Source organism: Leptonotus elevatus, chromosome 15 (assembly GCF_054856555.1).
Source record: "Leptonotus elevatus isolate MCC_2025b chromosome 15, RoL_Lele_1.0, whole genome shotgun sequence".
Taxonomy (NCBI): Eukaryota; Metazoa; Chordata; class Actinopteri; order Syngnathiformes; family Syngnathidae; genus Leptonotus; species Leptonotus elevatus.
This window is the reverse complement of record NC_141253.1, coordinates 3,896,446-3,923,705: the sequence shown is the minus strand read 5'-3', so window position 1 is coordinate 3,923,705 and position 27,260 is coordinate 3,896,446. Positions and strand designations below refer to the sequence as shown.

At 43.1% G+C, this 27,260-nt stretch overlaps 1 protein-coding gene across 1 annotated transcript in view; it reads right to left on the bottom strand.

Moving 5' to 3' along the window:
• Positions 1 to 27,260, bottom strand: part of LOC147161626 (netrin receptor UNC5D-like) — a 115,494-nt gene that overhangs the window by 80,684 nt on the left and 7,550 nt on the right. The window contains exons 3-4 of the mRNA XM_086096818.1: positions 12,931 to 13,025; positions 3,903 to 4,065 (exon numbers count right to left, since the gene is read on the bottom strand). Coding sequence (XP_085952944.1) covers positions 3,903 to 4,005 — 103 coding nt within the window. The 5' untranslated portion in view covers positions 4,006 to 4,065; positions 12,931 to 13,025. The remainder of the gene's footprint in view (positions 1 to 3,902; positions 4,066 to 12,930; positions 13,026 to 27,260) is intronic.

Here is a 27,260-nt window from a genome sequence, read left to right as displayed (position 1 = left end):
CCCTTCCGTCAGGACATTTGTCACCCCCCCCCCCCCCCGTATATGGTTGTTGAATCACGACATTGAGGCGGCGTCCTTGAGCGCGCTCCGGAATGGCTTTGTGGACGGCCCGTTAGCTCCGAGGCTTTTTTCCCACCCTTTCTATACGGCGCACGTGCGCGACGGGCGGCGTGAAAGTGAAAGGGCTGAAATGGCGAGCCATCATTCCCCCGCCGTTTATTACAGGGGAGGCGTCGCACGTGGGAAGCGCGCCGCACGTGAGCGGGGAAATAGCGACCGGGCGAAGTAGCACGCGGCTCATTACCCGAGGTTATTCCCGCGTGTCCAAGTAACCGCCCACAATTGTATATTTGTCATCACAGGCGGCTCACGGTTTAGCATAACCGCTACAGCTGCTTGCCTATTAGTCAAAAAAATCTTGTCTGCCGCTCTATGCAATCTTGACTCCTTATAGAAAATGTCGCTGCGACATTCCCCGTAGGAAATGATGTAAATGCCACCATTTTTAACTGCCATCAGAGTGTAAAAAGACGGTAAACGTTAAAAATACGTACATTCAACGTTAATTGTGACCTCGTTGTAACTGCCGGTCCACAAAATCAAAATGTGCAGTTGATCAGTTTCAAGTTGTAATAACGATGTTCACCACTAAATGGCAGGCATCGACCCCAGAGCACCACCCGAGATTTCATCAGAGAAGAAGAGTGAGCGGGGCCAAAATAGGGCAAGAAAATGCCTTTCGGGTAAAATGGGAGGCGAGAAGGGACAGATCGGCGGCCGGGTCGATTTTCGGAGTCGATATTGAGTATTTTGACGAATATTGGCCTTTGATTTTTGAAGAATCGCACGGCCGATAATAGATCCATTTCAGGGAATTTATTTGTTTACATTTTCGGTCAACTTGAAAAAAGATGCACCAACTATTTAACATTTCAGATGTTTTGAAATTTGGGAAAACTTTATTTACTGTAAAAAACAATACAGAGCTATTTATTTGTTTTGAATGAACTTTTTAAGACACGTGCATGACCCTGGGAGATTGCTGACCTTTTTTGTTGGAATTTTAAAACACAGATTACTAAGATTGAAAAAAAAAAGAAAAGAACACTCCAATGTTGGACAATAAACATATGCTTAAAAAATTCAACAACGTTTAAGACTTGGAGTTTGTATTTTTTTAATGCCAATATTTTCCTTTTAGTTAAAAATGAAAATCAGCCTTCTCGGCTATTAATAATAGATATCGTCGGCCTTGAAAAAAAACATCGGTCCATCTCTAGCAAGAACCGTTGACAGTTCGTTTGAAAGGCACTAAATGAGTGTCCGCCGAAAACGTGGACATGTTCTTCTCTCTTGCTGACGCTGCATAACAACTTTGTTGTGAGGCAAAGCAAAATGTCTGCGGTTTGGGGGCGAAATTAATATTGATCTTGATGTACTCTAATGACGGGAAATTGCGACAAGGATTGCTCATTTTTGAAAAGAAAATGACGTGCGATACAATGGAGCGTAATTACAAGTCGATATTAATAGTCCCGCTTACAATACATATCGACGGCGCCGATGAAGCGTCGCCGCCTCGTGATCCATCACGCACAAGTACAAAGGAAACTCCGCCAGTCACATGACATCCCTTTCACAATAAAAGCATTGTTTCTAATCCATGCCACTCCCCTCCAGGGAGGGCAAACGGCCTCTGTATTGATCTGCTTTAAAATAATGCAACAATGGATATTGGACATCAGCGCTGTCCGCTCGTCGTGCTGCTTTACCAGCATAACCGAGTGCTGCCCCCCCACCCCTCCCCACCCCCCTGCACCCCCCCTACAATCCTCTCCAACATCTCCCGCCCTGCATGAAATGTGTTCCCCTTCAATAATGCAGGAGCGAAAGTGAGCACGTCGCAATCTCCCGCCAAGCAGGCGAGCGGCCGCGGCCGAGCGGCTCGTCTCGGCTCCGACGTGGCTTCAATCAAAGTCGCGGGCCGAGAAAAGTCATTTAGCGGCAGACATAAAACACGGCCGCCCCGCGCTGGCCTTTTATTCCTGCTGCGTTCACTGCCACCCTCCATCGCCGGCCTTTACACAATCTGCCGGGATTCGAACGTATATCTTACCTACTCAGAAACGTCCGACTGATGAGGATTTTTATGAATTCCGATAACCGATTAATCGGCCTATTCGTCCAAAAGAAGTAATCATTTGCAAAGAAAGATATGAATTATAAGAAGAACATTGGACTAGTTTACAATACTTTGTTCTTTACTATTTGTTTAATTTCACAATAGAGAAAAATCGGCACAAATTGGCAAAAATCGGCGGATTTTAGGAAAGTGTTGGAACATGATTGTCTTTGTCTTGTACAGTGTTTATGTGTAAAAAATAATAATAATCGGCCAAAAAATCTGCCATTTTTGTTTGATTGTTAAAGAGCTAATTAATTTCCCATACAAAACAGTTGTTAAAAAAAACATTCCAGCACATTTTTGGTTTGGCAGGCAACATAAGGGAGAAAGACGAGGAAAAACGTATCCATGCTTTTATCTCCAGTGATTATTGTAACTATCTTCTGACTGGACTCAATGAGCCGCAGCTCATTCAGAACGCTGCAGCTCGGGTTCTGATGAGATCAGAACACAACAGTAGTCCTAAAGCCTCCAAGTCAGCTCTACAATAGATTTCAAAAGTCTGCTACTGGTCTATAAATCACTAGGGTGGGTTTGGGTCCGGAATATCTGAATGTAATACATTCAAAGCAAACATGGTGAAGCAGCATTTAGCTGTTATGCTGCACACAAATGGAATAAGCTGTCAACAGAAGTAAACTAGTCCCGAGTGTAAATGCATTTAAATCCGGATTAAATTTGGTTTTTTAATAAATTTGGAAACCTAATATTATTTATTTTCTTCATTTTTAATTTTTTTTTTAAGTCTTCTGTTTAAGTGTTTAAATGTTGTCAGTGTACGTTCTTTGAGCCATTTTGGTATGCTACTTTTTTGCTTTGACTTGTGAGCACCAACTTGAGATACAAGTATTGTGTATATTGGGAGTGGCAAATGGATTGGTTTATCGTAAAAAATTATGCCCCCCCCCCCAAAAAAAAAGACATAAAAAATATCTGCATTTACAACAACCACATAAATTAACCACTATATGATACCATAGTTAATTTGATTGCCGTTGTGTTTTTTAATGTAGCAACCTCCATTGGTAGTGTTTGTATCGATATCGGTGACACCCGCCTATAATTGACACCATGCTTTTAAATATATTACTATCGATATGTGTGCATCCTTTCAGGCTGAAATGATAAAAATAAAAAAAACACATCCCCTTGGTGACCAATCAAAGGCCCTTCTGCTCATTTGTGCTTATGAGGAGTATGCAGGTGAAGAACAACAGAGTGTATTTTTAAATCAATCTCATTTAAATGCGTCTCATCAAGAGCTCTTTCTAGTAGTTTGTTGGGCGGGGGGGGGGGGGGGTAACATTTTAGAAACACAAACATCAATCAAAAATCAATCAATCAAAAAGTCAGCATTGTCGATTGCAGCCATCCATTTTCGATGCTTATCACCAATCGGGTCATCCGCCAATCACAGCAACCCATGCAAATTCCACACAGCAGAGATTCGAACCCTGAACCTCGCGCGTTCACTTTGTTGACAAAGGAGCAGTTGATTGACAGGTGGAAGTCCAAACGGCGACCCGCAAGCCTACATACACATCACCACCATGTGTCCACTTCCCAGCTTACAGGACTCGAACCCGTGACCTTCTGACGCTTTGATGGACAAGTCGCACCGAGCGTAATTGGCGGGCAGTCGCGTCGGTCAACTTCCACGTGCAACTTCCACGCACGCACGCACGCACACACACGGCGTTCCCAAGGGTGTGCTTACCTCGACCGAGCGCGCCGGCCGGCAGAAGGAGCAGCAGAAGCGGCAAAAGCGGCAGAAGCGGCGCGGCCAAAGTCGCGCGTCCCCCGGAGCTCCGGCGTCCCATCACGGCTGCGTTCGCGGCGGCTCTCCGCGTGATGCGCACTCGCACCCGCGCATTTGTCGGCTGGACGAGAGAGAGAGACTTAGGGGGAAAAAAAAAAAGACCCACCAAATTTGTTTTTGTTTTTTTTAAATAATAGAATACAAATTCCGGTGTCTGCCGAGCCGCTACCTCGCGGTTGTAACGCAGTGCGGAGAAGAAGAAGAAGGAGAGAAAGAGGAAGAAGAAGAGAGGAGGAGGAAGAGTTGCACTGTGACACGAGGCGGAGAAGGAGAGAGCGAGAGAGAGAGCGAGAGAGAGTCACGTGGTGTTATTTTCTGCCTTACTAATTAATGAGCATCTGCTTGCTGATTGGCCCAACGATCAATAACAAGGAGGGGTTAAATTCAAAATACATGAGGTCTCAAGTCCTTGTAAAAAAAAAAAATGTTTTAAAATAAAATACAATTAATAAATCAATACTAAAATATTGATTTGATGACATCAGCCTTCCTGATACCTTATCTTAGATTTTTACCTTGATAAAATTGTATTTAAATTTGTACAATAATAAATGGTATAATCGACAACTCGATGATCAAATTCATTGACGGCTATTTTGATTTTTTCGATTAATTGCGTAGAGACCTTGTTTAAGTAAAATTGACCACATTTTAGCCTCTCAAAAATAAATATGATCCGATTTTTATGAAAGCAGACTGATTATCTTCGTGTTTCATCAAAATAAGACATTTGCAAACATCAGCTTTTACTTTGAATTTTTTTTTTTGTGCAGATTTTCAGACCAAGCATTTCAGATTAAAACAAAAAATCTCTTTCAATGATTAATAACAAAATCAAGAGATTAATTGATTGTTAAAATAATCGTTAATTGCAGCACTAATTGTGATGTTCAATAGCACTTTTTTTCAGACCGATACTGGTACGAGAACTAAATTCTTGAGTAGTCGCTGATACCAATAAAATATGATAAAATCTCCCCGAACAACAATGACAGATAATTTTAAAGAAAGACCGATATATCTGAATATAGAAATTTTCCTTCAAATTGCATGAAATTAATGGTAAATTTCGATTCTCCTCATTTCTAGTTCTTGATCGTAAAATGACCACCAGAGGGCAGCCAATACTGGTATCGGCCACCGTTGTGAATACCATACCTTAAAATAAGGCCTGGTATCAGCCTGATACCTGGTATCTGTACTCACCCATTCCTCATCACTATCATTGTTGACAAAACTAGCATCAATTTTATTTGCCGGCAAAAACCTGTATCGGCATTATCGACCTCTATTTTACTCGCTATTAATAAAAAAAATTTAATGTACTGATTCCAGCTTCTATTTTACTTGGTATCGTGCTTTTTAATGTATTGATATCATTGTTGATATCAGCCTATTTTTATACCCAGATTTTAAATTTTCAATTTAAGGCAGTCGTTTCGATTTTATCGATAGGGCCTCGATTTTACCTGGGATGGCTTTTTAATTGAGTCCGTACTATTGCGATTGCTACCGGCACGCCAGTCAACAGTTGTTAGTAAATTAGCATCTTGACCTTGTGTAACCTCATTAGCATATCAAGCAGAGAGTGTGCAGTCAAGCCAGGTCAACCCCGGGATAATATTTCTGTCGGTAGCCATAAACGCGCATCAAATATTCGGGGAAGGAGGCGGCCCGGGGGCGGCGACGGCCTCGAGGCCATCGAGCGGACCGGCGGAGCGAGAACGACAGAACGAGCTTTTGTCGCAACGTCGGTATTTTATTGTCCCGCCAAAGCCGCGTCGGCGCGCTCGCTCGCTCGCTCACCTTGAAGATGATGTCGTTGGTCCCGCTGATGACATCATCCAGCAGCAGCCGTCTGTCATGTGACAGCCCGGTGACAGCAAATGACTGACACGTTTGAAATAATGGCTCAAAATAGCTTGGGAGCGTTTTCATGGCGACGTTCCACTCTTTTTCATGACCCAGTGAAGTTTAGCTTTAATGACAAAAACTTACATTTAATGCCATATCGGTATTATTATTATTATTTTATGTAGGTTAACAAAATATTTAAAGCCTAATGTAGAAATTTTGTTGATTGTACGTTCCGAAAAATACATCAAACCGGTGACATTTCGTTTTTGGCAATACGCCATCATGAATTATCTATCTATCCATCCATCCATCTTAGCAGGCTAGCTAGCTAGCTACAGTAGCACTATCTTTCTATCTATCTTTCTATCTATCTTTCTATTAGGTGTCAGGCGATTAAAATCTTTAATCGCAATTAATCGCATGCCTTCAATAGTTAACTCATGGTTAATCGCAAATTAACAAACTAAATTTAGAATAAAAAAAAAATTCTTTCTAAGTTGTCATACTCTCGTTAACTTGTTATATTAGTGTATGGAATCAAACATTAAATGCCAAAATGTGCCAAATGTGTCATATTTGTGCCACTATATAATGATTTGGGGCAACGTATTGCATTACTATGCCAAAATGAAATTGCCCAAAATATCTTTAATTAAGATTCTCTATCCAACTCGTGATTGATTAATGCATCGATTAAGACAGCCGGGTCCATACAACGTGTTAGCAGCAAGTAAACAAGGGCTTTAAAGAACAAACACGAGCTGCTTTCACCGGGGTCATTTTCCAAAGATGGCAAATATTCCCAGCCAATAAAACATCTCTGACATTTGTGTTTATTCTTAAAGGCGAGGCATCGGGCCCACGCGGGGTTCATCGGCGGCGGCCGCGCGTCCTTCTAAACACACAGAGATGTGAATAGAAGCGTTTAGGCGGCGCGTCCTCGCCTCTGCGGCGCTCCGACGGCCTCGGGCGAGATAATAGAAGAGGAGCCGGGACGAGGTGTCGTGTGGGAGGTGGTCTTGCTGGCAGGCACGTTTGCTTGTCGCCGCTTGGTAAATAATAAACTCCTCTTCAGCCACGTTGCGCAAGTGCCACAATGTACGCTTGCGTAGTATTATTGACAAAGAAAAACATAAGGCCACAGCCTAATGTACCATTTTGGGGTAAAAAATAAATAAATACATGTTATGAATGTATTGTGGGTTGGGTCATGAGGTCATCGTGTTGTTATGATGTTGTCAGTTGCTCTGCAGTTGCTACCGTCCTATATTAACCACTCTTAGTTTTTCTAGTGACTCTTATTTTGTAGTTGCTATGCAGTTGCAATGTCACTTATGATGATGATATTGTCAGTTGCTATGCCAGTCGCTAAGGTCCTGTGTTAGCTACTCTTAGTTTGTCCAATGCCTCTTATTTTGTAGTTTCTATGCAGTTGCAATGTCACTTATGATGATGATATTGTCAGTTGCTATGCCAGTCGCTAAGGTCCTGTGTTAGCTACTCTTAGTTTGTCTAGTGACTCTTATTTTGTAGTTTCTATGCAGTTGCAATGTCACTTATGATGATGATATTGTCAGTTGCTATGCCAGTCGCTAAGGTCCTGTGTTAGCTACTCTTAGTTGGTCTAGTGACTCTTATTTTGTAGTTTCTATGCAGTTGCAATGTCGCTTATGATGATGATATTGTCAGTTGCTATGCCAGTCGCTAAGGTCCTGTATTAGCTACTCTTAGTTGGTCTAGTGACTCTTATTTTGTAGTTGCTATGCAGTTGCAATGTCACTTATGATGATGATATTGTCAGTTGCTATGCCAGTCGCTAAGGTCCTGTGTTAGCTACTCTTAGTTTGTCCAATGACTCTTATTTTGTAGTTTCTATGCAGTTGCAATGTCACTTATGATGATGATATTGTCAGTTGCTATGCCAGTCGCTAAGGTCCTGTGTTAGCTACTCTTAGTTTGTCCAGTGACTCTTATTTTGTAGTTTCTATGCAGTTGCAATGTCACTTATGATGATGATATTGTCAGTTGCTATGCCAGTCGCTAAGGTCCTGTGTTAGCTACTCTTAGTTTGTCTAATGACTCTTATTTTGTAGTTGCTATGCAGTTGCAATATCGCTTATGATGATGATGTTGTCAGTTGCTATGCCAGTCGCTAAGGTCCTGTGTTAGCTACTCTTAGTTTGTCTAATGACTCTTATTTTGTAGTTGCTATGCAGTTGCAATGTCACTTATGATGATGATATTGTCAGTTGCTATGCCAGTCACTAAGGTCCTGTAGTAGCTACTCTTAGTTTGTCTAATCACACATGGTTTGTCAAATATGCCTTTATTCTGTCATATAGAACTGAATGACAGTTTATCTCTGCACGTCCGTCTTGGTCGCATTTATTGTCGTTTTGTCAACAAATGATGGTTTTAATTTAAATAAAAAAATAACCTAACTGCGAAATTTTTCCCCTCACTATTGCAGTTGCGATTAAATATGCGATTATTTTTTCAAGGTCCTCTCCTGGTCATTTTTAACAAAGACAAGCGCTTTCTCTTTTATGTTTGCAGTCTTTGAAAATCGTTGCTGATAAGCCAAAGAGGACAATGATCATGTTGATATAAAAAAAAAAATGTCTTCAGAGGTCTATCTAAAATTTGCCGAACATTTCATGGCTTTCAAGTGACTTATATAACGTGTCTTTGCAATTACAGTATAGCATAATTGAAAGGAACAGATGAAGCCTCTCGAGCTGCGCCTCTTTGTGCTCCCGTGCTTCTTTTTAGAGTGTAAATGACCCTCGGCTGCATTCAAGGTTGTAGTAATGCTCTTTGTGCGTACGTGTGTGTGTGTGTGTGTGTGTCATTCTATGTGGTAATGGATCCACAGTGTGTGTGTGTGTGTGTGTGTGTGTGTGCCTGCCATGGGCCTTCAGCTATCCTATATGGGCTCAAGCCTCAGAGAGCATCCCAGTGACAGGACCAGGGTCCGCCGAGCTAATCAGACCCTCGGGACCCGCTCTCCGCCAACACTTTTTGTTGTCGGGAATTCTCCCGTTGCTGCACTCGAGGACAAAGCGGGATAAAGTCACCGTGAGGGTCTTTTCGCTATACACACACACACACACGCACGCACGGGTACCTGGATGGCTAGGGAACGTACTAAATGGCAGAAGTGGGGGGGCTTGCGTTACCTGACTTGACTGAAATCAGACTCAAATTGTCAGTTTGAGAACTCGCAACAAAATGGAAGGCTCGCCTTGACATTGATTGACTTGTTTTTCAAAAGGCTTGACTTGGACTATATGACTTAACAAGTCAAATGTGAATTTTCATGGGACACGAGAGCAGGCATACAAAAGCGATTTGTTTTTCTTCATAAGAACCGTTGGCAGTTCGTTGAAAGCGCATTACGATGCCCATTCCTGGTCTTGGTTACTACTTATCATTTGGTTTGGTTTTCGATACGCGGAGCGTAAAATGATTCAAGGATAGTTCAACTTGAAAGTGGCACGATTCGATTCGATTTAGTGGGATTGCGATTCGATATGATACGGCTCAGTTCGAGAGGGTATGACGTCATGACTTTTTTGTTGTTGTCATTTTACACATTTGAATGAACTTGTCAGTACTGAAAATGTGCCATTTTCTTCTAAGCTATATCTCTCCCCCCAAAACATATGATTAGATATGCATATTCATATATTTCAAAGTGGTACGATTCGATTCTGTTCCATGCGCTCTCATCTTTTGATTTTCCTGTTTAAAACCATTTTTTTGTATATTCGATACACGCTGATGTCATATTTATGAATGAAATACGACAACACCACGCACGAAGTGCCGAATCTGTCAGCCTGACTCGATCAAATCCAACAAAATCGCGATACACCACCTATACCGCAAATTAGACCTGCTTTCGCAAGTCTAAAATGTAGTCTACTTTTTTGTCACCCAATGAGCAGATTCGGCAGGTCTTCCAAATTCACAAACACGCTAAACCGGACTTGCCCCGGCACGAAAATGACGATGTGCCGTTTTTTCCGCTGAGCGCACAAACAAAACTGCTGACTACTCTTGTTGCTTATGTTCACTTTTGTATACGTGCGTATTTGTCATATGCTGCTCATTCATAGACTATTTTTGACACCAATATAGGTTTTATTGCGACATACAGCGCTGCATGCTAATCTCGCCGCTCTTCCATCCACATGTGCATATCAACTATTTATCATTCATCAACAGTACCGAGCCGCTTTCATTCAGTCTCATTGCCGGCTGTTTTTTTTTAAATCTATACATGGAAATTTCATCCGTGATATTATTCCATGTACACAAAATCACCCGCAAACCCGGCTTTGTGTTCCCGACGCCGCTGTCGGCTCACAGGCATTTTCCCGCGGAGTGCGCAGAGAAGCACTCCTCCCACTTTATGGAAATCAAATGCCAAAATTGACTTACAGGAATCCCTCTGAAACCCCTTCGCTAATCTTGCCCCGAAGCTTCTGACATTCACGTAAAGGTGCAAAAAGAAGAGGAGCGTCTTCGCCGGTTGGCAGGGGCGCCGCTTCGGGTGGGGGAGGGGTGTGTGTGGGGGGGGGGGGGGTTGTCGGCACTGCCAATCAGCGGTCCGGCGATGCAGCCCAAGATTGCGGTCTCGGGAACCGACGAGGGAGCGGATACGCACGCGCGGGGCCGGACGCGGAATAGAAATGACTACACGCTTGTTTGTATGTTCGGCGAGTGCGGCGGAAAACAGCCTGCAGATGTAAGTTTAATGACGCGGGTCAAGTATAAAACACAAGTGACAGACGGAAGCGGCCTTTAAGGGGTGCTGGCCCGCTGCACACGCAAATAAAACCACCCGCTCGCGTGTCGCCCTCCCGGGAACGACGTCCAGATTTAAACGCGCTCGCCCGTAAACGAATCGGACTGCTGCCGACGCGGGCCGCCGATTACATCGCCGCTCGGTGTGAAAGGTACAAGCACGGAATGTCAAGTCCACGCGGGGATTTCTCAGCTGCCGCGCTAGCATCGTCGGCGTGGCGACGGCTGTATTGCAGTTTATCGTTCCCGCCGCTGCTTTAGCACACAAGTGAAGTGATTGTGTTTTTTGTAAGAGCCCAGACCAATTTTTTGAGGCCGATGCCAATTCCGATATTTAGCTGAATAAAATTCTGACAGTCGACAGTTTTTACAAAACTTTGTCCTTTAGTATTTGTTTATAACATTACTTGGGGAAGGTTGGGGGGGTCTAGTGTCGTAACGCGTTAATGTGTGAAAAAACCTAAACAAAAATTGGCCGATTTTTGCATCATTTAAAAGAGTTGAAATCGGTCGGCCAGTTAAAATTGTCAATCTGAATGTGTGGCTCCGCCGCGTTGTCAACATTGATGCAAATTTTCATAAGCATTGCATGCTAGTATTAAGCTAGTGGAGTTTTAAATGAAATATATTGTTTGGGGGGAACATTTTAGAATTTAATTATACAATGTTTTATTGTTTTTGTTTTACATGTCAGATTTAAAATAAACATCAAATGGGAGTGACTTAAAATGGCTTGAAGCAAGCACGCTGAGTGTTAAAGTAAGAACAGGTGGTAAGCTATAAAAAGGCATAAGTAGGCTATATCAATTCCTGATCTACTGTTACGCATCAGATGCTCCATTTTTGCAAAATCAGCGTCTTTTTTTTTTTGGTCTTTTTACCCCCTTACAAACATCTCATCTGAGCTGTTTTAAACCAGGCTCGCAGAAACAAAACTGAGGCGGCTTTGGCAGTTTTGTGAAAGGTGACAGCGGAAACCCGTGGCAGCTATCGTACACGTCACACTGCGGTCTGTCTGAAAGGTAAAAGTATTGATCATTTTCAAGTGTAATTTTGCGGGATCTCTGTGCGAAAGGGGGCTTCCATCTTTTCATAAAGAAACACGAGCGTTATTGTGTTCATCAGCCAATTCCTGGCAGTCTTGAAAGCATTTCAGGACAAACGCCGTGTTTCGATATGCCGACGTGTGTTTGCATTGCGAGGACGGTGTGTGTGTGTGTTGTAAGGGGTGTGTGTAGGGTGGCGGGGGGTGTTACAAATATAATACCGGGCCGTCTGCCAGCGACGCCTCCGGCTGCGTATATCTTACAACGGTGAAAAGATCTCCCGCCGCAAAGTTCAGACGGTTGTGTCGGGTCCCGGGAGACCAATTATGTGTTTGTTTCATTCCCCTGCTCAAATCTCTTGTCTCGCCGCTTTGCAAAACAAAACGGCGAACGTGATCAGCAGCGCAGGGGACGGGAAACATTCGCGTCTGCTGAAATGTCACATCGGAGCGGTGGCCGCGTGTCGGAGTGCGCCCGTTGTCTGCGTGCCGCGTCGTACGTTCGTCCTCTCGGCCTATCTCCAAAGGCCTCATTAAATGTTCGTCAATCAGCCGCATAGCGAGCGCACATGCGACGCAGCCCCTTTACCGCCGCTTATTAAAGCAGGGAATGCTCAGCAAGTTTTCCAGGTTGACGTTCGGTGTGATTGACACTCATTGAGAGAAGGAGAACTGCAAATTTAACAGCTTTAGGGGTCGTTCAAAAAGTGGTGAAGGGTGGTACTGCAGCCGTGTGAAAACGGGTAGCAGACAGCAGGGACCGGCACCCGGTGTACATTTGACCACACTTCGACTGAAGAATATAGAAAAAACATATGCATGAAGTTCTGTTTAGGCATAAGAAAGATGCGAGGCGAAATAGTGGTAATAGTTTCACACATTCCGTGGGCACGCCCACACGCTTGCTTCATGGGGACTTGAAAGTCACTATTTCCTTTCACAAGGCCACACAGCGTTTGTGACGTGCTATGAAAAGTTGTTGGCAAAGATATATCTTAATAGTGATGTTCTTCCTGCTGACTAACTGTGGCAAAAAGTCTTCCCCTGACTTGTTTTAAATCAGTTTTGCTTGTCTGCCGGTGTGAATTGAACCTCTGGGGGGGCAACGGCCAAACTCCGCCCCCACACACTCTGCACCGACCTTGAGCCGGGAGGAAGAGAGACGGTGCAGACGGGGTAAGGATTGGCTCTCACCCAAAGTGGAGCAGTCACCTGTCGCCAGCAATCAGCTCGGCGCTCTTTCTTCAAACGAGGAGCTGAGAGCTTCGGCGTGGACGGGAACACTCGGGCGTCAGAAATGCGGGAATCTGCTAACGGCAAGTCGAGACAGAAGCAACACCTAAAAAATTTGAAGTTTGGTCAACAAAATAACCGACAATATTAATCACGTGATTTGAGCTCACTGACTCACTCAAGAACTATTCATTCTCTCGCCTACCTACCTAACTAACAAACTAACAAACTAACTTAAACAGCTCACTAAACAACAAATAAAATAAAAAGTACCTAAGTAAACCTAGTCACTCATTCACCCACCCACCTACCTACTTACCTCAACTAAAACTCCCTCACCTAAACAACTTAACTAAACAAACTCACTAACTTAAATAACTAAACCAATAACTAACTAACCAACCAACTAACTAACTAACAAAAAACAAAACTCTAAACTACTCAACTAAAACTCCCTCACCTAAACAACTTAACTAAACAAACTCACTAACTTAAATAACTAAACCAATAACTAACTAACCAACCAACTAACTAACTAACAAAAAAAACAAAACTCTAAACTACTCAACTAAACACTCACTCACCTAAATAACTCAACTAAACAAACTCAATCACATAACTAACTAAATAACTCAACTAAACAAACTAACTAACTAACAAACTATAGAAAACTGCCGTAATGTCGGAACGTGAGCCCAGCTAAGGCTAATGTAGCTTCCTAGTCTGTGGGTGACGAAAAGATGGAAAAGCCGGAGAGGTGAGCGGTGCACTCCGTCAACAACGTGGCAGCTTGTTGGAAGCAGGATTGATAAGGAGGATGCTTGTTAGCGCACACACGCACGCACACACACAACACATCACGTACACAAACATTCACACACACACACACACTGCGTGGTTTCATCTGTCAGCATAACAAGAGCTCACATGGACAAATGGGCTGTAGGGGTGCAGGTGTCAAGGCCCAGCCTTAATATGAAATAATAAAGCGTACACAGGAAGTCGGAGGGGGAGCGGAGGGCATTAGCGGGCCAATCGGGGAGCGGCGTGATAGATGAAGTCGACGGCGAAGGGGAAGAAGAGCACCACGCGTCACATGGAGTTATTTGCGGCGCCGGCTCACTTATTCGGCGGGTGAGCGCCGACTTAAATCAATCCATTAGATCCATCCGTCACGCCGCTATCTCGGCGGGAGTCTAACGCCTGATGGATGTGCTCGCGTCCGCCGGGATTCCGCCATAACCAGACCCCCGCCGGTTCCTTTTGCAACTTGTGGAGCCGAGTGCGCAGCGGGAAACGGGGAAAAGACCAGGCGTGCCACATAAATGTTCATGAGATGTAAATAATTACGATAAATAGCGAAAAACAGCGAGTCATTGGCGCCCCCTAATTTTATTTATAATTACCCACGTTGATAGTTTAAGCCATAAGTGTGACACTAACTGTGATCCCCAAACACTTTAATATAATTTCTTACATTATCCTCAAAAATAAATGGCTCACTCGAGTTGATCTCTGGGACTTTCTATAACTTCCACTAACACTAACTTAGCTCCGCCCCAACATACAAATGACTGATGACCAAATGACCAAGTGAAAAACTAATATTTCTCATGTAGCTCCAACTAATTCAAATGACACGGTCACCTGGTCACACAACCAATGTACACACTTTCACAATGAACTCACTCAAACTATTCACCGAGTCAGTTAACTCACTCAAGTAATTCAACTCATTCATTCGGCTGACCCACTGACTCAACTATCAACAAATTTACTAATGACCATGTCACCTAACACAACTAATTTACTCACTTGGACATCAACTCGCTCAACTAACTCACTCACTAAGTCACTCACGTAATCTACTCAACTAACTCAGTCGTCAAACTTCTCACCCGATCACTCAACTAAATGACTGAACTGACTGACTTACTCACTCGAATAAATTACAAAACTCACACACTTACTTACATAACTAAACATAGCAGATAATGCACCTAAATAACAAAACTCACTCACCCTCTCACCTAAAGAACTAAACTAACTCACTCACAGCTAAATCACTTAACCAATTAAATCACTCATCGAAATAACTCACTCAGTCACTCACCAAAATGACTAATTCACTCACATAATCCAATTTACTTAATAACTCAACCAGTTTTGCTTACCCCACCAGCATCAACTAACTTACTCATATGACTAACAAACTAAATAACTGAATTCACTCACTCGTCAATTTATTCAGTCACACAACTAACTCACAAATGAACTCACTCAACTACAGTAACCTACTTCCCAAACGTACGCACTCAAACCCGACCGCCCGACTAGCCGGTTGACTGACTGATTACTATATAACTAAGCATCAAAAAGTGATCCCTCATCTCAAAGCCGTCATCCTGGGATGAGATAATGAGCAATTTCCCCGGCCTGCTGTTATAAGGAGCATTGAAAATGTTTGCCCATGCGAGAGAAAGGTGAAGGAATGTAAACGTTGACTTTTCCAATCGCTTTTGTTTTTGCATTTTCTCATCAGCCGTCCGGCCGACAGCAGTCGACCTTTTCACTTTCGCGCGAGTGCGGTAAAAACTGCTTAAAGCCGCTCGATGAAACAATTGCGGCCGGGAGGAAGCGACGAGAGGAGGAGAAGCTTTTCGAAAAGGCGGGCGGGCGAGCGCCAGCATCCGTCAGCGACGAGGCGCCGCCTGTTGCCTCTGCAAATCTCTCCCTCATCCGTCTCCTTCTGCGCAGCCGCTGCCTCCATCGGCGAACCCTGTGCTGGCGAGGAACGCCGCTCACACGCCTGTCGCAGGGTGGCAGCATGATGGGTGGCTACGCGCTCATGTTTCAGCATTGTGGGCCAAACGTGGTGATGTACTGTGATACTCGCTCAGCAGACGAGTCTCGGATATGAATGTTAATTTCGCAAATGACCAACTGACTCAGCCGCTCTACTAATAAACTTTAACTTTTGATTTACTTTCAATATTTACACCCATCAAATTTAATTGAGCAACTTACTCAACTAACTAACTAGCTTATTGCATTAAGCAACTCACTCGATTAACTCGCTTACTCAACTCAGTCACGCACTCACACACTCACTCACCCAACCAACTCACTCAACTAACTTGCTCACTCAACTTTTTTACCCACTCACTCCTAACAAACCCACAAAACTTAAATAATTATGTTTACTTACTCAACCAACCCTCTCAGTGAGTACCCCGACTAATAAACTTACTCATCTAACCAACTCACTCAACGTATTCACTATTCACTCAACCAACTCCTACTCAACTAACACAACTATTCACCTTAATAACTCACCTAACCAACATACTAAAATAAGTAACTCACTCAGTTAACCAGCTCACTCAGCCAGCTAATTGACTGACTCAACCATGGCTCCTTTGCTCACTCATTTACTAGTCATGCAACTTACTAAATAAAACATACTCAATTAACCAACTAACTCAGCGAATTTAGTCACTCAGCCAACTTGCTCTACTAACTCATATACTCAACAAGCTGACTCAACTGATATAATGTCTTATCTCACTTACTCAAAATAGTACCTAACTCAGCTAACCCACTCAGTCATCTTATTTCCTAAACCAACTAAGTAAATAATCATTTTTGTCAATGAACCAACTCAGTCATGTAATCCACTCACTCAACCAACTTTTGTCTAACTAGTTTACTCAACTAACATACAAACTTTTTAACAAAGTTGTTCGGCTAACAAACGGACTCACTTGCCCACTCACTCACGCTTTATAAAAGTTCTCTCAACTAACCAAATCTTTTAACTGACTTACTCAACTAACTCAACTCAGCAGACGAAGCAAGACATGGATTGCGTTGGAGGGGTTTACGCTCAGATGCAAATCGGTCCATGTCTTTGGGCTTTTGTCCCGACTGGAAAGCACCCAGGTAGCGAGCTGAGTCAGATGAATCCTGGGAACATTCGTCATCCTGGCGGTCCATGACTAATGTTGTTGTTGCTCGAACCTTTGTGAACAAACTAAAAAGCTTACACTTTTTGTCTGTTGTATATATTATATTATACACAATGCATTTCTGGGGAAACCGTGACATGTCTCATGCAAATGAGACCCCGCCTCCTGTGTCTAATTCACTAGCCGCCTGTTTACAACAACTGTGCAATTACTGTACATACTGCCTTATTGTACACGTTCCACTCTTTTTTGCGTGGTGCTCGGTCATCGTGGTATTTTTTTCGTCAACAACGACGCAGCTGTCAACAAGATAAAATTAAGGACTGTATAGTGAAGTGAGAGAGAGAGAGAGAGAGAGAGAGAGAGAGAGAGAGAGAGAGAGAGAGAGAGAGAGAGAGAGAGAGAGAGAGAGAGAGAGAGAGAGAGAGAGAGAGAGAGAGAGAGAGAGAGAGAGAGAGGCTACCCGCCTACGGACCAACTATCATCTGTTAGAAAACTGCAGTTGTTTGTTTACGTTCAAACTCAGCTTGTAGCAAATGCACCATCCATCCATCCATCCATTTTCTGTACCGCTTGTCCTCACAAGGGTCGCGGGGGTTGCTGGAGCCTATCCCAGCTGGCTTCAGGCAGTAGGCGGGGTACACCCTGAACTGGTTGCCAGCCAATCGCAGGCAAACGCAAATGCACCATTTCAAGTGAATGGGCAGGCTTACCAGTGGTAAAAAAATAAATAAAATAAATCCTATTCAAGTTATTAATTTTTCTTCGTTATTATTATTATGATGATGATGCTGATTATTGTGTTTTGTTTTACGGACAGCATTTTTTGTTAGAGTTGCATGCAAGTGCATCCAAGCTGTAAATATATTTTTTTGCAGAGGTCGCTTTGCCTCATCTGTAACACGTTACTACGCCTTGCGCTCAAAACTTGAAGCGCCTGCTGCCAGCTCAAGTTGTTACCGCCTGCTTGCCGTGCACCACTTATAGGCTCGTCATGGCAACCGTCAGCCAGCACGTGCGCGAGTACGCGCACTTTTTTTTATTTTATTTATTTTTTTATTAAGCAGTGCATTCCCTCCCCGTGCCTGCCTTCCTTGTTCCACAGTGCTGCACCGATTCACTTTTTTTTTTTTTTCCAACCGCGCCTGAATTGGTTTAATTAAATGGTGGGGGTCTCGAGTAACGTGCTGATGAATTTCAAGGAGCGCGGGGACGCGCATATACGGAACGTGGAACCCGCGGCAGCTCGGCCCTCGCGGCGTCTGATCGGTGCCGGTTTTTGTATTCGCGCCACGCTCTTAATGTAATATCCTCGCGATCATCAGCGCGCATGTTAATCCCAGATTTTCGATTGTCTTGTCGCTAATGGACTGGACTCCGTATATCCGTCCTTATTTCCTCTTTTCTCGCCGCCTTCAGGTGCTGACATGAAGTGATGTCGTTAATTCATTTCCGCTCGCGTTCAATTGGGACTTTTTACATTCGACATTCGCATATTAAATCCGCTAATGGAGGAGCAGCGGCCTGAGCCGACGATAAACGAGCACGAAGTGAGGGGACGCATGCATCATCTTCATCATGAGGCGTTTTTTTTTTTTTTTTTTATAAGGAGGAGGAAGAAGGGGAGGAAGGGGGAGGCGAGCTTTGTGTGCCCAAGTATGTTTAGCTTGTGCTTGTCGTTATTTAAAAGTAGGGGTTAAGCCAGGCTTTGGGCTTTAAATAAGGGTTTTCGAGCCAGGGTTAGGGTTTCAAAATAGGGATTCCATTTAACTCATTCACTGCCATTGACGGCTATAGACGTCAAAAAATCAGTTTAACATTTTTTCCCACTTTTGTTAACAATGGTATGAAAACCTAATGTTTTTTTTAAATATTGTATTAGGACAGATATCAAATTTGTGATTAATCGTGAATTAACTAGTGAAGTCATGCGATTAATTACGATTAAAAATAGTACTCGCCTGACGCCCCTAATTTTTATAATTTTTTCTAAAAAATAAAAAAAAAAGATTATTAAAAAATTAGGGGCGTCAGGCGACTACAATTTGTATTCGTAATTATTCGCATGACTTCACTAGTTAACTCACGATTAACCACAAATTTTACATTTGTTCTAAATGTACAAAAAAAGTATAGGTTTTCATACTCTTGTTAACAAAAATGGAAAAATACTAAACTAATAGAAATAGTTCAAATGAATTTTTGACGTCTATAGCCGTCAATGGCAGCGAATGAGTTAATAATTGATTGTGTAATGAAGGAGCATGGTGTGTTCATTGTCATATAAGGCTTCCCCTTCATATCAGGGGCAGGAAGAGGGGGATGATGAACAAGAAGAGAAGGGGGAAGGGGGAGAGGAAGGTGGGGGCAGGAGGGTGGTGAAGAGAAGGAGAAAGTGGAGAAGGAGAAGACAGAAGTGCAAGCTGGAAGGGGATAAAGAGGAGGTGAAGGAGGGGGGAAAGGAGGAGTAGAAGAAAGAGGAGGTGGAGGGGGTTGAAGAGGGAGAGATGAGAAAGAGGAGGAAGAGGAGAGGAGAAGAAAAAGGTGGAGAATAAGGATGAGAAAGAGGAGGAAGAGAACAGTAGGAGGAGAAAAGGAGGTGCAGGGGAGGGAGAAGAAGAAATGGAGGGGTGAGAAAGAGATGGAAGAAGCAGAAGGAGCATGAGAAGAAGGAGGAGGCAGAAGAGTGGGAGGATGAAAAGAAGTGGAGGAGGTGCAAAAGGAGAAGCAGAAAGAGGACGAAGAGAAACAGTAGGAGGAAGAGAATGGTAAGAAAGAGGTGTGAGTAGAACGAAGATGAGGAAGAGGAGGATGACAAAAGAGGACAAAGAGGAGGAGAATGAAGAGGAGGTGGTCGGGCAAGAGGATGAGGAAGGCTGGAGGAGGAGGAGGAGGAGGAGGTGAGGCAGTAAAAGGCAGCAGGAAACAAGCCAAATGTTGAGCGTTAGCTAACATTTTGCTGCTGTTTGAACCTCATTTACACGACGACGTCGGTGCGCGTGCGCTTGCGCGTGCGCGTCGGCGCGCGCGCGCACGTAGCTCCCGTGTTCTCATTAGATTGGCCTCCGATGCGGAACGCTCAAGCGGTGCGTTTGTTTATTTAGCTTGCGGTAGCCGCGCGGTGTGCTCAGCCGCACGCGAGGCTGCAGGAAAAGCCAAAACTCAAATCCCGACTAAATGATTCCAATAAGCCTTCATCTGCTCTCCGAAAAAACGAATGCGAAGTTTGGCATTAAAGCGGAAGCAAGAAATAAAAGCAATAACGCTTCACCAGTGGCCAGTCTGCATTTGTAGCAGCAATCCAATATAATATCCATTTTATATTTAATACAGAGCTGTCATTCAGTTGTTATGTATCACCTTTTAAAAAGACAAAAAAAGAACAAAGTGATTTCACAAGTTTGTGTTTGTTGAAGTTTGGGTGTGGCCGAACTTCTGATTGGCTGATGGGGCAGTTACAATTGAGCCCTATATGAATTCTGCCTAGTAACAAGTGGAAGACAAACATCAGATGGGGAAAAAAGAAGATTTGCAAAAATAAATCATGACTGTGTTACTTTATTTTCAAAGTAGGGTGTCAGGGCAAGGTTAGGATTTTGAATTTGGGTTTGAAGGCATGGTTAGAAGTTTCAAGTCAAGGTTGATATTTGAAACATAAGTGCTTCCAGTTGGGGTTTCAAACCAGGGTTGGGGTATCATGTCGACTTTCTAGTCAGGGTTATGATTTCAAATGAGGGTTTTAAGAGAAGGTTTGGGTTTCAAAGTAGAATTTCAAGCCAGGCTTTCCAAATTGCAGTTTAAAGACAGGGTTTAGGTTCCAACCCAGGTTTCAAGTCTAGGTTAGGGGTTCAAATTATTTTGATGAACATTCCCCAAAAATATATGAATATGCTTTTATAGTTGAAAGTACCCAGCGAGGGCATGGCGACCGGCTGTTGACTTTCCACACTATGAATATGAAAATGATTATCGCAGCTCAGCAGCGGAGCAACGCGCCGCTTCCGAGGCTTAGCGCCTACGTCTGGGAATTTTTCTATTTGGCGACGCCATGAGGCGCAAAGCTGCGCCAGGCTCGGACAGGCCGTTTATTAATAGACGGTCTGAAGTGAGCGCCAACCGCTGCTCCCCCAACACTCGCCACCAATCGGCCGATCCGTTGCGGCGGGAGAAAAGTGGGACGGCAACTTGAGGGATTACAACTTTGTTTGCCGGCGTCCACAGATAGTACGCATGTTAAGTTAGCTAACAGGAGGTTGAGGTCAGGGTTAGGGTTTCAAGTCAGGGTAAAGGTTTTTAAACTAGGCTTGAAATTGAGGGTTTCAAGCCGGCATTGTTAGTCATACGATGTGGAGATTTGCATTACGGTAAGAAGTCGCAGGGTTTCAAATGAGGGCTTTAAGCCTGGGAACAGGGTTCGCAATTAAGGTTTCAATCCAAGGTTAGTGTGTCAAAAAGGATTTTATGCATTGGTTATACTTTCATGCAAGGATTGGGGTTTTAAGGTTAAGGTTGGTTTAGGGCTTTAAGTTAGTGTTTCTAGTCAAGCTTCTGGTTTCAAGTTAGGGTTTCAAATTATGGTTTCAAACCTGAGTTAGGCTCGACTAAGAGTTGGGTTTGAAAGTAGAGTTTTAAGACTGGGTTAGGGTTTAAAGTTTGAGATTTAAGTCAGGGTTAAACTTTCCAAATAGGATGTTAAATTTGAGTTTAAAGACAAGAGTAGGGTTAAAAGTAGGTTTCCAAGTCTGGGTGACAGTTGAAGTGTGGATTAGCTTTCAATTAAGAGTTAGTTAAAAAAAAAAAAGTAAGGTTTAAAGCCAGGTTTAGGGTTTAAGGTTTTTAATTAGCGCTTCAAGCCTGGGTTGGATATCATGTGAGAGTTTGGGTTTTAAAGTACTCTTTTAAGCCTGGGTTGGGGTTTCAAGTTAAAGCTGCTTGTCGAGATTACGGTTTCATGTTGGGGTTAAAGCTAGGATTTCAAGTTTGGGTCTGATTTCAAGTAAAGTTAGGGTTTTAAAGATTGGTTTCAAGGCCATGTTGGGATTTCAGGTCAAGGTTCATACTTTGGGTTACGGTTGAAAGTTTTAAGCCCGGGTTAGATTTCAAGTGAGATTTCAAGTTATAAAGTAGGGTTTTCAGACTTTACTCAGAGTTAGGGTTTTAAAAAGGGTATAAAGCCAAGATTAAAGTTGGAAATTAGGGTTTCAAATTAGAGTTTAAAATCTGAGTTGGGGTTTCAAGTTAGGCTATCAAGCAAGCACATTTTCTTTTTATACTGCGGTGGACAAAGTTCATTTTGCTTACCGACACGGCGCCCGTGCACATTGTGCTCATTAATAATGAAACATGTCACTCTTCCGCTGTCCACTGCGGCGACCACTCGGGTTGCAGTGTGATGGACAGATACTCGATGGGCCAGCACAAGCAATATACGCTTACACCAGGGCGTCCGCTCAGCCGTCAATAGACGATGCAGATGAGAAGAAAAAACAAACAACAAACAATTTGCCGCATGGCGATACATTTCCTTTGTCTTTATTGGGGATCGGGCGCTAAGAAATTCTTACAGAGAACGACAGAGGATTGCAATGCAAGGTTGGGGGGGGGCGTCCCTGGCTTCTCTCACCCGAGTTCAGTTGCAGCTCACCTGCGATGCAAACGAGCGCACGCGCGGGAAAGCACGTTAGGAGAGGAAGCGGTGATTCACGGAGGCCGGCGGGTTGGCCGCGTAGCGAAGCGCTCGTCTTTGCGGCGCGCTAACGAGGTAGGAACTGACGAGGCGCCACATCAGAGGTGTTGCTTGGGCCGGCGAACCCGCCTTCTGGCTCCAACGGCCATTCGAGTCACTTTGGGCCAAACGCGTGTTGTGACAAGTGTGGCAAAGCCCGCGGCGCTAACCTGCTTTGAAGTCACTAAAACGCTTCTCGTTACATCCGATTCTGCTAAAAATAATCACGACGTGGAGCCTTTTAAAGTTTTCACATGTTTAATTGGGAAGCCATCTTTGGGAACGATCTTCCTTGAAAGGGGTTGACTTATTTTTACATTTGTGAGGCTCATCTGGAAATTGAAGTAAATTTGGGTTTGAAATTAGCTTTTTAAATTAGGGTTAGGGTTTCTGACAGTATTAGGGTTTTATGTAAGCATTTCAAGACGTATAAGTCGTTTCAAGGATTATAGTTTCAAAGTAGGGTTTCAAATCAGGATTAGGGTTTTATATAAGAGGGTTAGGGTTTCAAAGTAAGGTTCTAAATCAGGTTTAAGGTTTCCAACCAGTGTTAGGGTGTCAAACACGGCCTCCAATTGTTGATATATTATAATTTGATGGTTTTCTGATAAGCCCCGCCCACCCTCACTCTGATTGGCCGGCCAGCATCCCGCATTTTTCCTGCTGGAGATGTTTCCTTCCCGAAATACACATCGACAGACGAGCACGCACACACACATGGCATGAAAGAGCATAAAACATGTCTGCTGCCTGTCAGAGAACATATTGCAGCCTGAACGGGAAGCATCCGGGGAGTCGGGCCTGGCCGCCGGCGTTCCTGCCCAAGACCAAGCTTGCTTGCGTACAAAGCCGCTCGTGTGAATGACGGCGGGCCGGAGGGTCAACAGCGCACAAGTGCAGTGAGGGGGGGCAGTTGGGGTACAGAGCTGATGAAACGGGTTGCAAAGCATCACTCTGCCCTCATCAACACCCACTGCAGCCTATTAAGCAGCTTTTCTCGGCGCTATTGTGCAAGCATATTTTTCTGCAGAGTAAGACCTCCTGCTGCTTAGCCCTATCTCTTCATCGGCCTCAAAACACACAGCTCTCATATGACCTGAACAAGTTTGGATAGTTTGTATTAATTATCAAATTAGCACAAACACAATCAGATAAAACAACTTAAGTGTCTGCTGCTCCTTTACAAGCTATATATATATATATATATATATATATATATATATATTAGGGGTGTCCAAATTAGTGTGTTATTTTTTAGTTAATTTAAAGTCCACGTGATTAAGGACCGCCCCTTACTTGGAAAGCCTTTACGGCGGGAATTCCAGTTGCAATGCAGCAGACGTCCACATGATAATTTAGCAGTAATACATTTAAAAATAATGCATATATTTGTGGAGACTGGGGTCAAGTTGTATTTTACAATTTAAAAAATGTGCAGAATTTCACAAATTACTTCATTTTAAAGATTAGATGGCTCTTAATAAGAAAAGAAAAATGCACTGAGCTGTCACCAACGTCTTACAAATGTAATTATGCCATCTAGTGGCAGACAAATGACCTTAACACAAATCAATATCACACTCTTTTTTTATACAGTACAGTACATCTTTTTATTTTTAACATAATTTTATAATAATGAAATTGCTGTATCAATGACTAAAAGATTTAGCCATATTTATATTAGTTTAACACTTTTCCAATTTTACAAGAGTATGAAACTTAAAAAATAACAAATATTTTATTGTACGTTTAGAACAGATAAATAAACGCGATTAATCGTGAGTGAAGTCATGCGGTTAATTACGATTAAAAAAAATGTATTGCCTGACACCCCTAATATATACATAAATAACTAGAGTGGATGCTATATACTTCCCTTAGTGGCCAAGTTGGGTACCCCAGAAGGCGTAGCACAATGTCCAAAAAAATGTAATTATTTTTTCCTTCCTGATTATAGAGTTCTATTTCCCTTATTAAGACACACTACACAAAATATGTAGTTTTTTTTTAGGGGGGGGGGGGGGGCAGCTGGAAAGCAAAAACATCAAAATCACACGTCTCGTTCTTTGAAGAGATTTTATAAGAATTCTTCAGATGAATTCATCTCCTTCTGGCCCGCAGGCTGTTGGAGGTTAAAGGAAATCGTGATCCATGACGCAACACGCCGCACAAAACGCCTCGGTTGCCACGGACGGCCCGCTCGGCAAGGTCTCTCAATTCCACGGCGTCGGCTTTGTTGCCCTAACGCTGGAATCAATATGAATGAGCCGCTTGAACGACGGAGCACCGCGCGTCCTTTCGGGGGGGCTTTGCAGCTGCAACGGCGAGAGGCGTGCGCTTCCACGCGGGGCTCGCGTCGGCGCTGCAATCGCCGATGAATATTGCAGCAGCTTGGAAACTCACCGACAAAAATAAGGACACGGGGATGAATTCGGGTTATTGATTATTACTGGAAAACAGCATTAATAAACTTTGCTTTGTTTTGCAGGTGCATTCTTCTTGAATGTTTTGAAAATTTCAATTCACATCACGAAATGAGGTCGACATCGCGACCGTGACCCACCAAAAAAAGAATCAAGAAGCCATAATGAAAAAGACACAGGAAGTCTGCCATTTTGTTTTGAAGAGGACATTTTAGGCATATTTTGGCCAATTCGAGGGGTGCTACAAAACTATCTTGTACGGGGCAAACATACGGTTTGCGGGCTAGAACCGGCCAGTCAGTGGGTGCAATCTGGCCCTTGAGGGCAGAACAAAAACGGCAGTTTTTCCTCTTTTGTGAATTTTGTCCACTGGAGGGCGCAATGACAACCACTTAAATGACATTCTGAAATGTGACTGTTGATGCACATTTTTTTCAGAATGTACTTATAATTATGACGTTATTTATAGTTAATTAGGCCATGGACAAAAAAAACTTTCTGGTGTGAAAGGGTGAAATTCAAATGATTAAAATGACTCACTGATCTAGTACAAAGGATTGCTACCAAATTTTAAACCCCTTCATATAAGTTTTTATTTAAGTAGTTTTTCGTTTTTTCTGGGTCTAATCTTGGTGCAATTTTCATATAGTGCTTAACGTGTAGCTTTCATGTAACGTTCATGTTTTCACCTAATGTTTATGTAGTTTTGTCTCTGTGCCTAAATTTCATCTACCATTTCCCGTATTATTTTTTTATTATCTAATGTTTGTATATTTTTATATGTAATATGAGCTGTAATAGTGTTTATTTCATTTTTTTTTTTTTTCTAAATCTCATTTATATTTAATGAATTTTTTAGTTTTTAGTAGTTTTTATTTTTGAAAATGCTCCGTTTCAGTAAAATTTGCATTAGTTTTAGTTTTAGTTTTTTTGGTTTAGTTTTTTTTTTTAATATAGGCCGTATTTGTCAAGAGCGATTCTCTGTCCAAGGCCCGGATAAAAATGGATGGGTTGCATCTGGAAGTCCATTCGGCCCAAAAAAAAAACTGTGCCACACAAATCATGCGAATGTTTGGCTGTGGCGACCCTCGATGGGAAAATCCGAAAGTCATGTCATACTAGATTGATCAACAACATTAAATAGTGAAGAAGTGACATTCTGCCATTGTGTGCGAGTGAAGCTCGGTGGCAAATTTTGATGATTCGTCATTAAAACGTGACACTCCAAAAACTCAACGATTATCAGTCCAATTGCAGGTGTTCCTAATATTGCGGGCTGCGGTCAGGACAAGATAAATACGCTCGCCGTCATTGAAGCTGGCAGTGACAAACTAAAGACACATCCCGTAAAAGGCATTTAAAGTTCCCATCATGCATCATCATCCCCGCCGCTACTTTTTGTCCTCACATTCAACGTGTTGCACCCCCCCCCACCCTACCCCCCCCCCCCTTTCGTTCGCCACCCACCCAGTCTCTATCTGAGGCTAATGGCACATGCAGGTTCAGCACCATTAGTCGGCTCTGTGGACTCGAGCTGCACCTATTACAGCGCCGCCGCCCGGCTCTCTGGAGTGGGCCGAGCCTACTTTATCACTGCTTAGCCACCACCTTCTCTCCGGAAGGTCACGCGTTTCTAATGACTCGTGACGCCAGTCGCTGGCAGCCGACGAGAGCCAACGTGGAGCGCGAGAGCGAGGGAAGGAGAAATGCCGGTAATTTTCGCAGGAAGAAAAAAAAAATCAAGAGAAAAAGCTGAAAATAAAAATAAAACATGACTCCAGTTACAGAGCACGAAACCCACGAATGGTTACAAATTCATCTGTTTGTTGTATTAAAAAGTCCATTTTCAAAAGTGCTCCTGCTTCACCTTTGAACACAAATCCTGATTTTGACTTTGCTTGACCTGTGATGTTGTCGATAAAGCAAAAACGTATGCATTTGCATTCATTTTTAGTTAGAAAGACTGTCTTCTAATTCCGGGGGTCCACAAACCCGGCGCCCAGATCTGCCCCCCGACATTATCTTAACTCATTTGCTCCCAAAAACGTATAAATACGTTCTATTTTAAGTGTTTTAAGTGTCCCAAAGACGTATTTATGTTTTATTTATGTTTTTTTTTTTTATCCTAGCGCATACAGAAGGCTTTGATGCAGCCTCTCAACTGCGCAGAACGGTTGAAGCACTGGTAGTTAT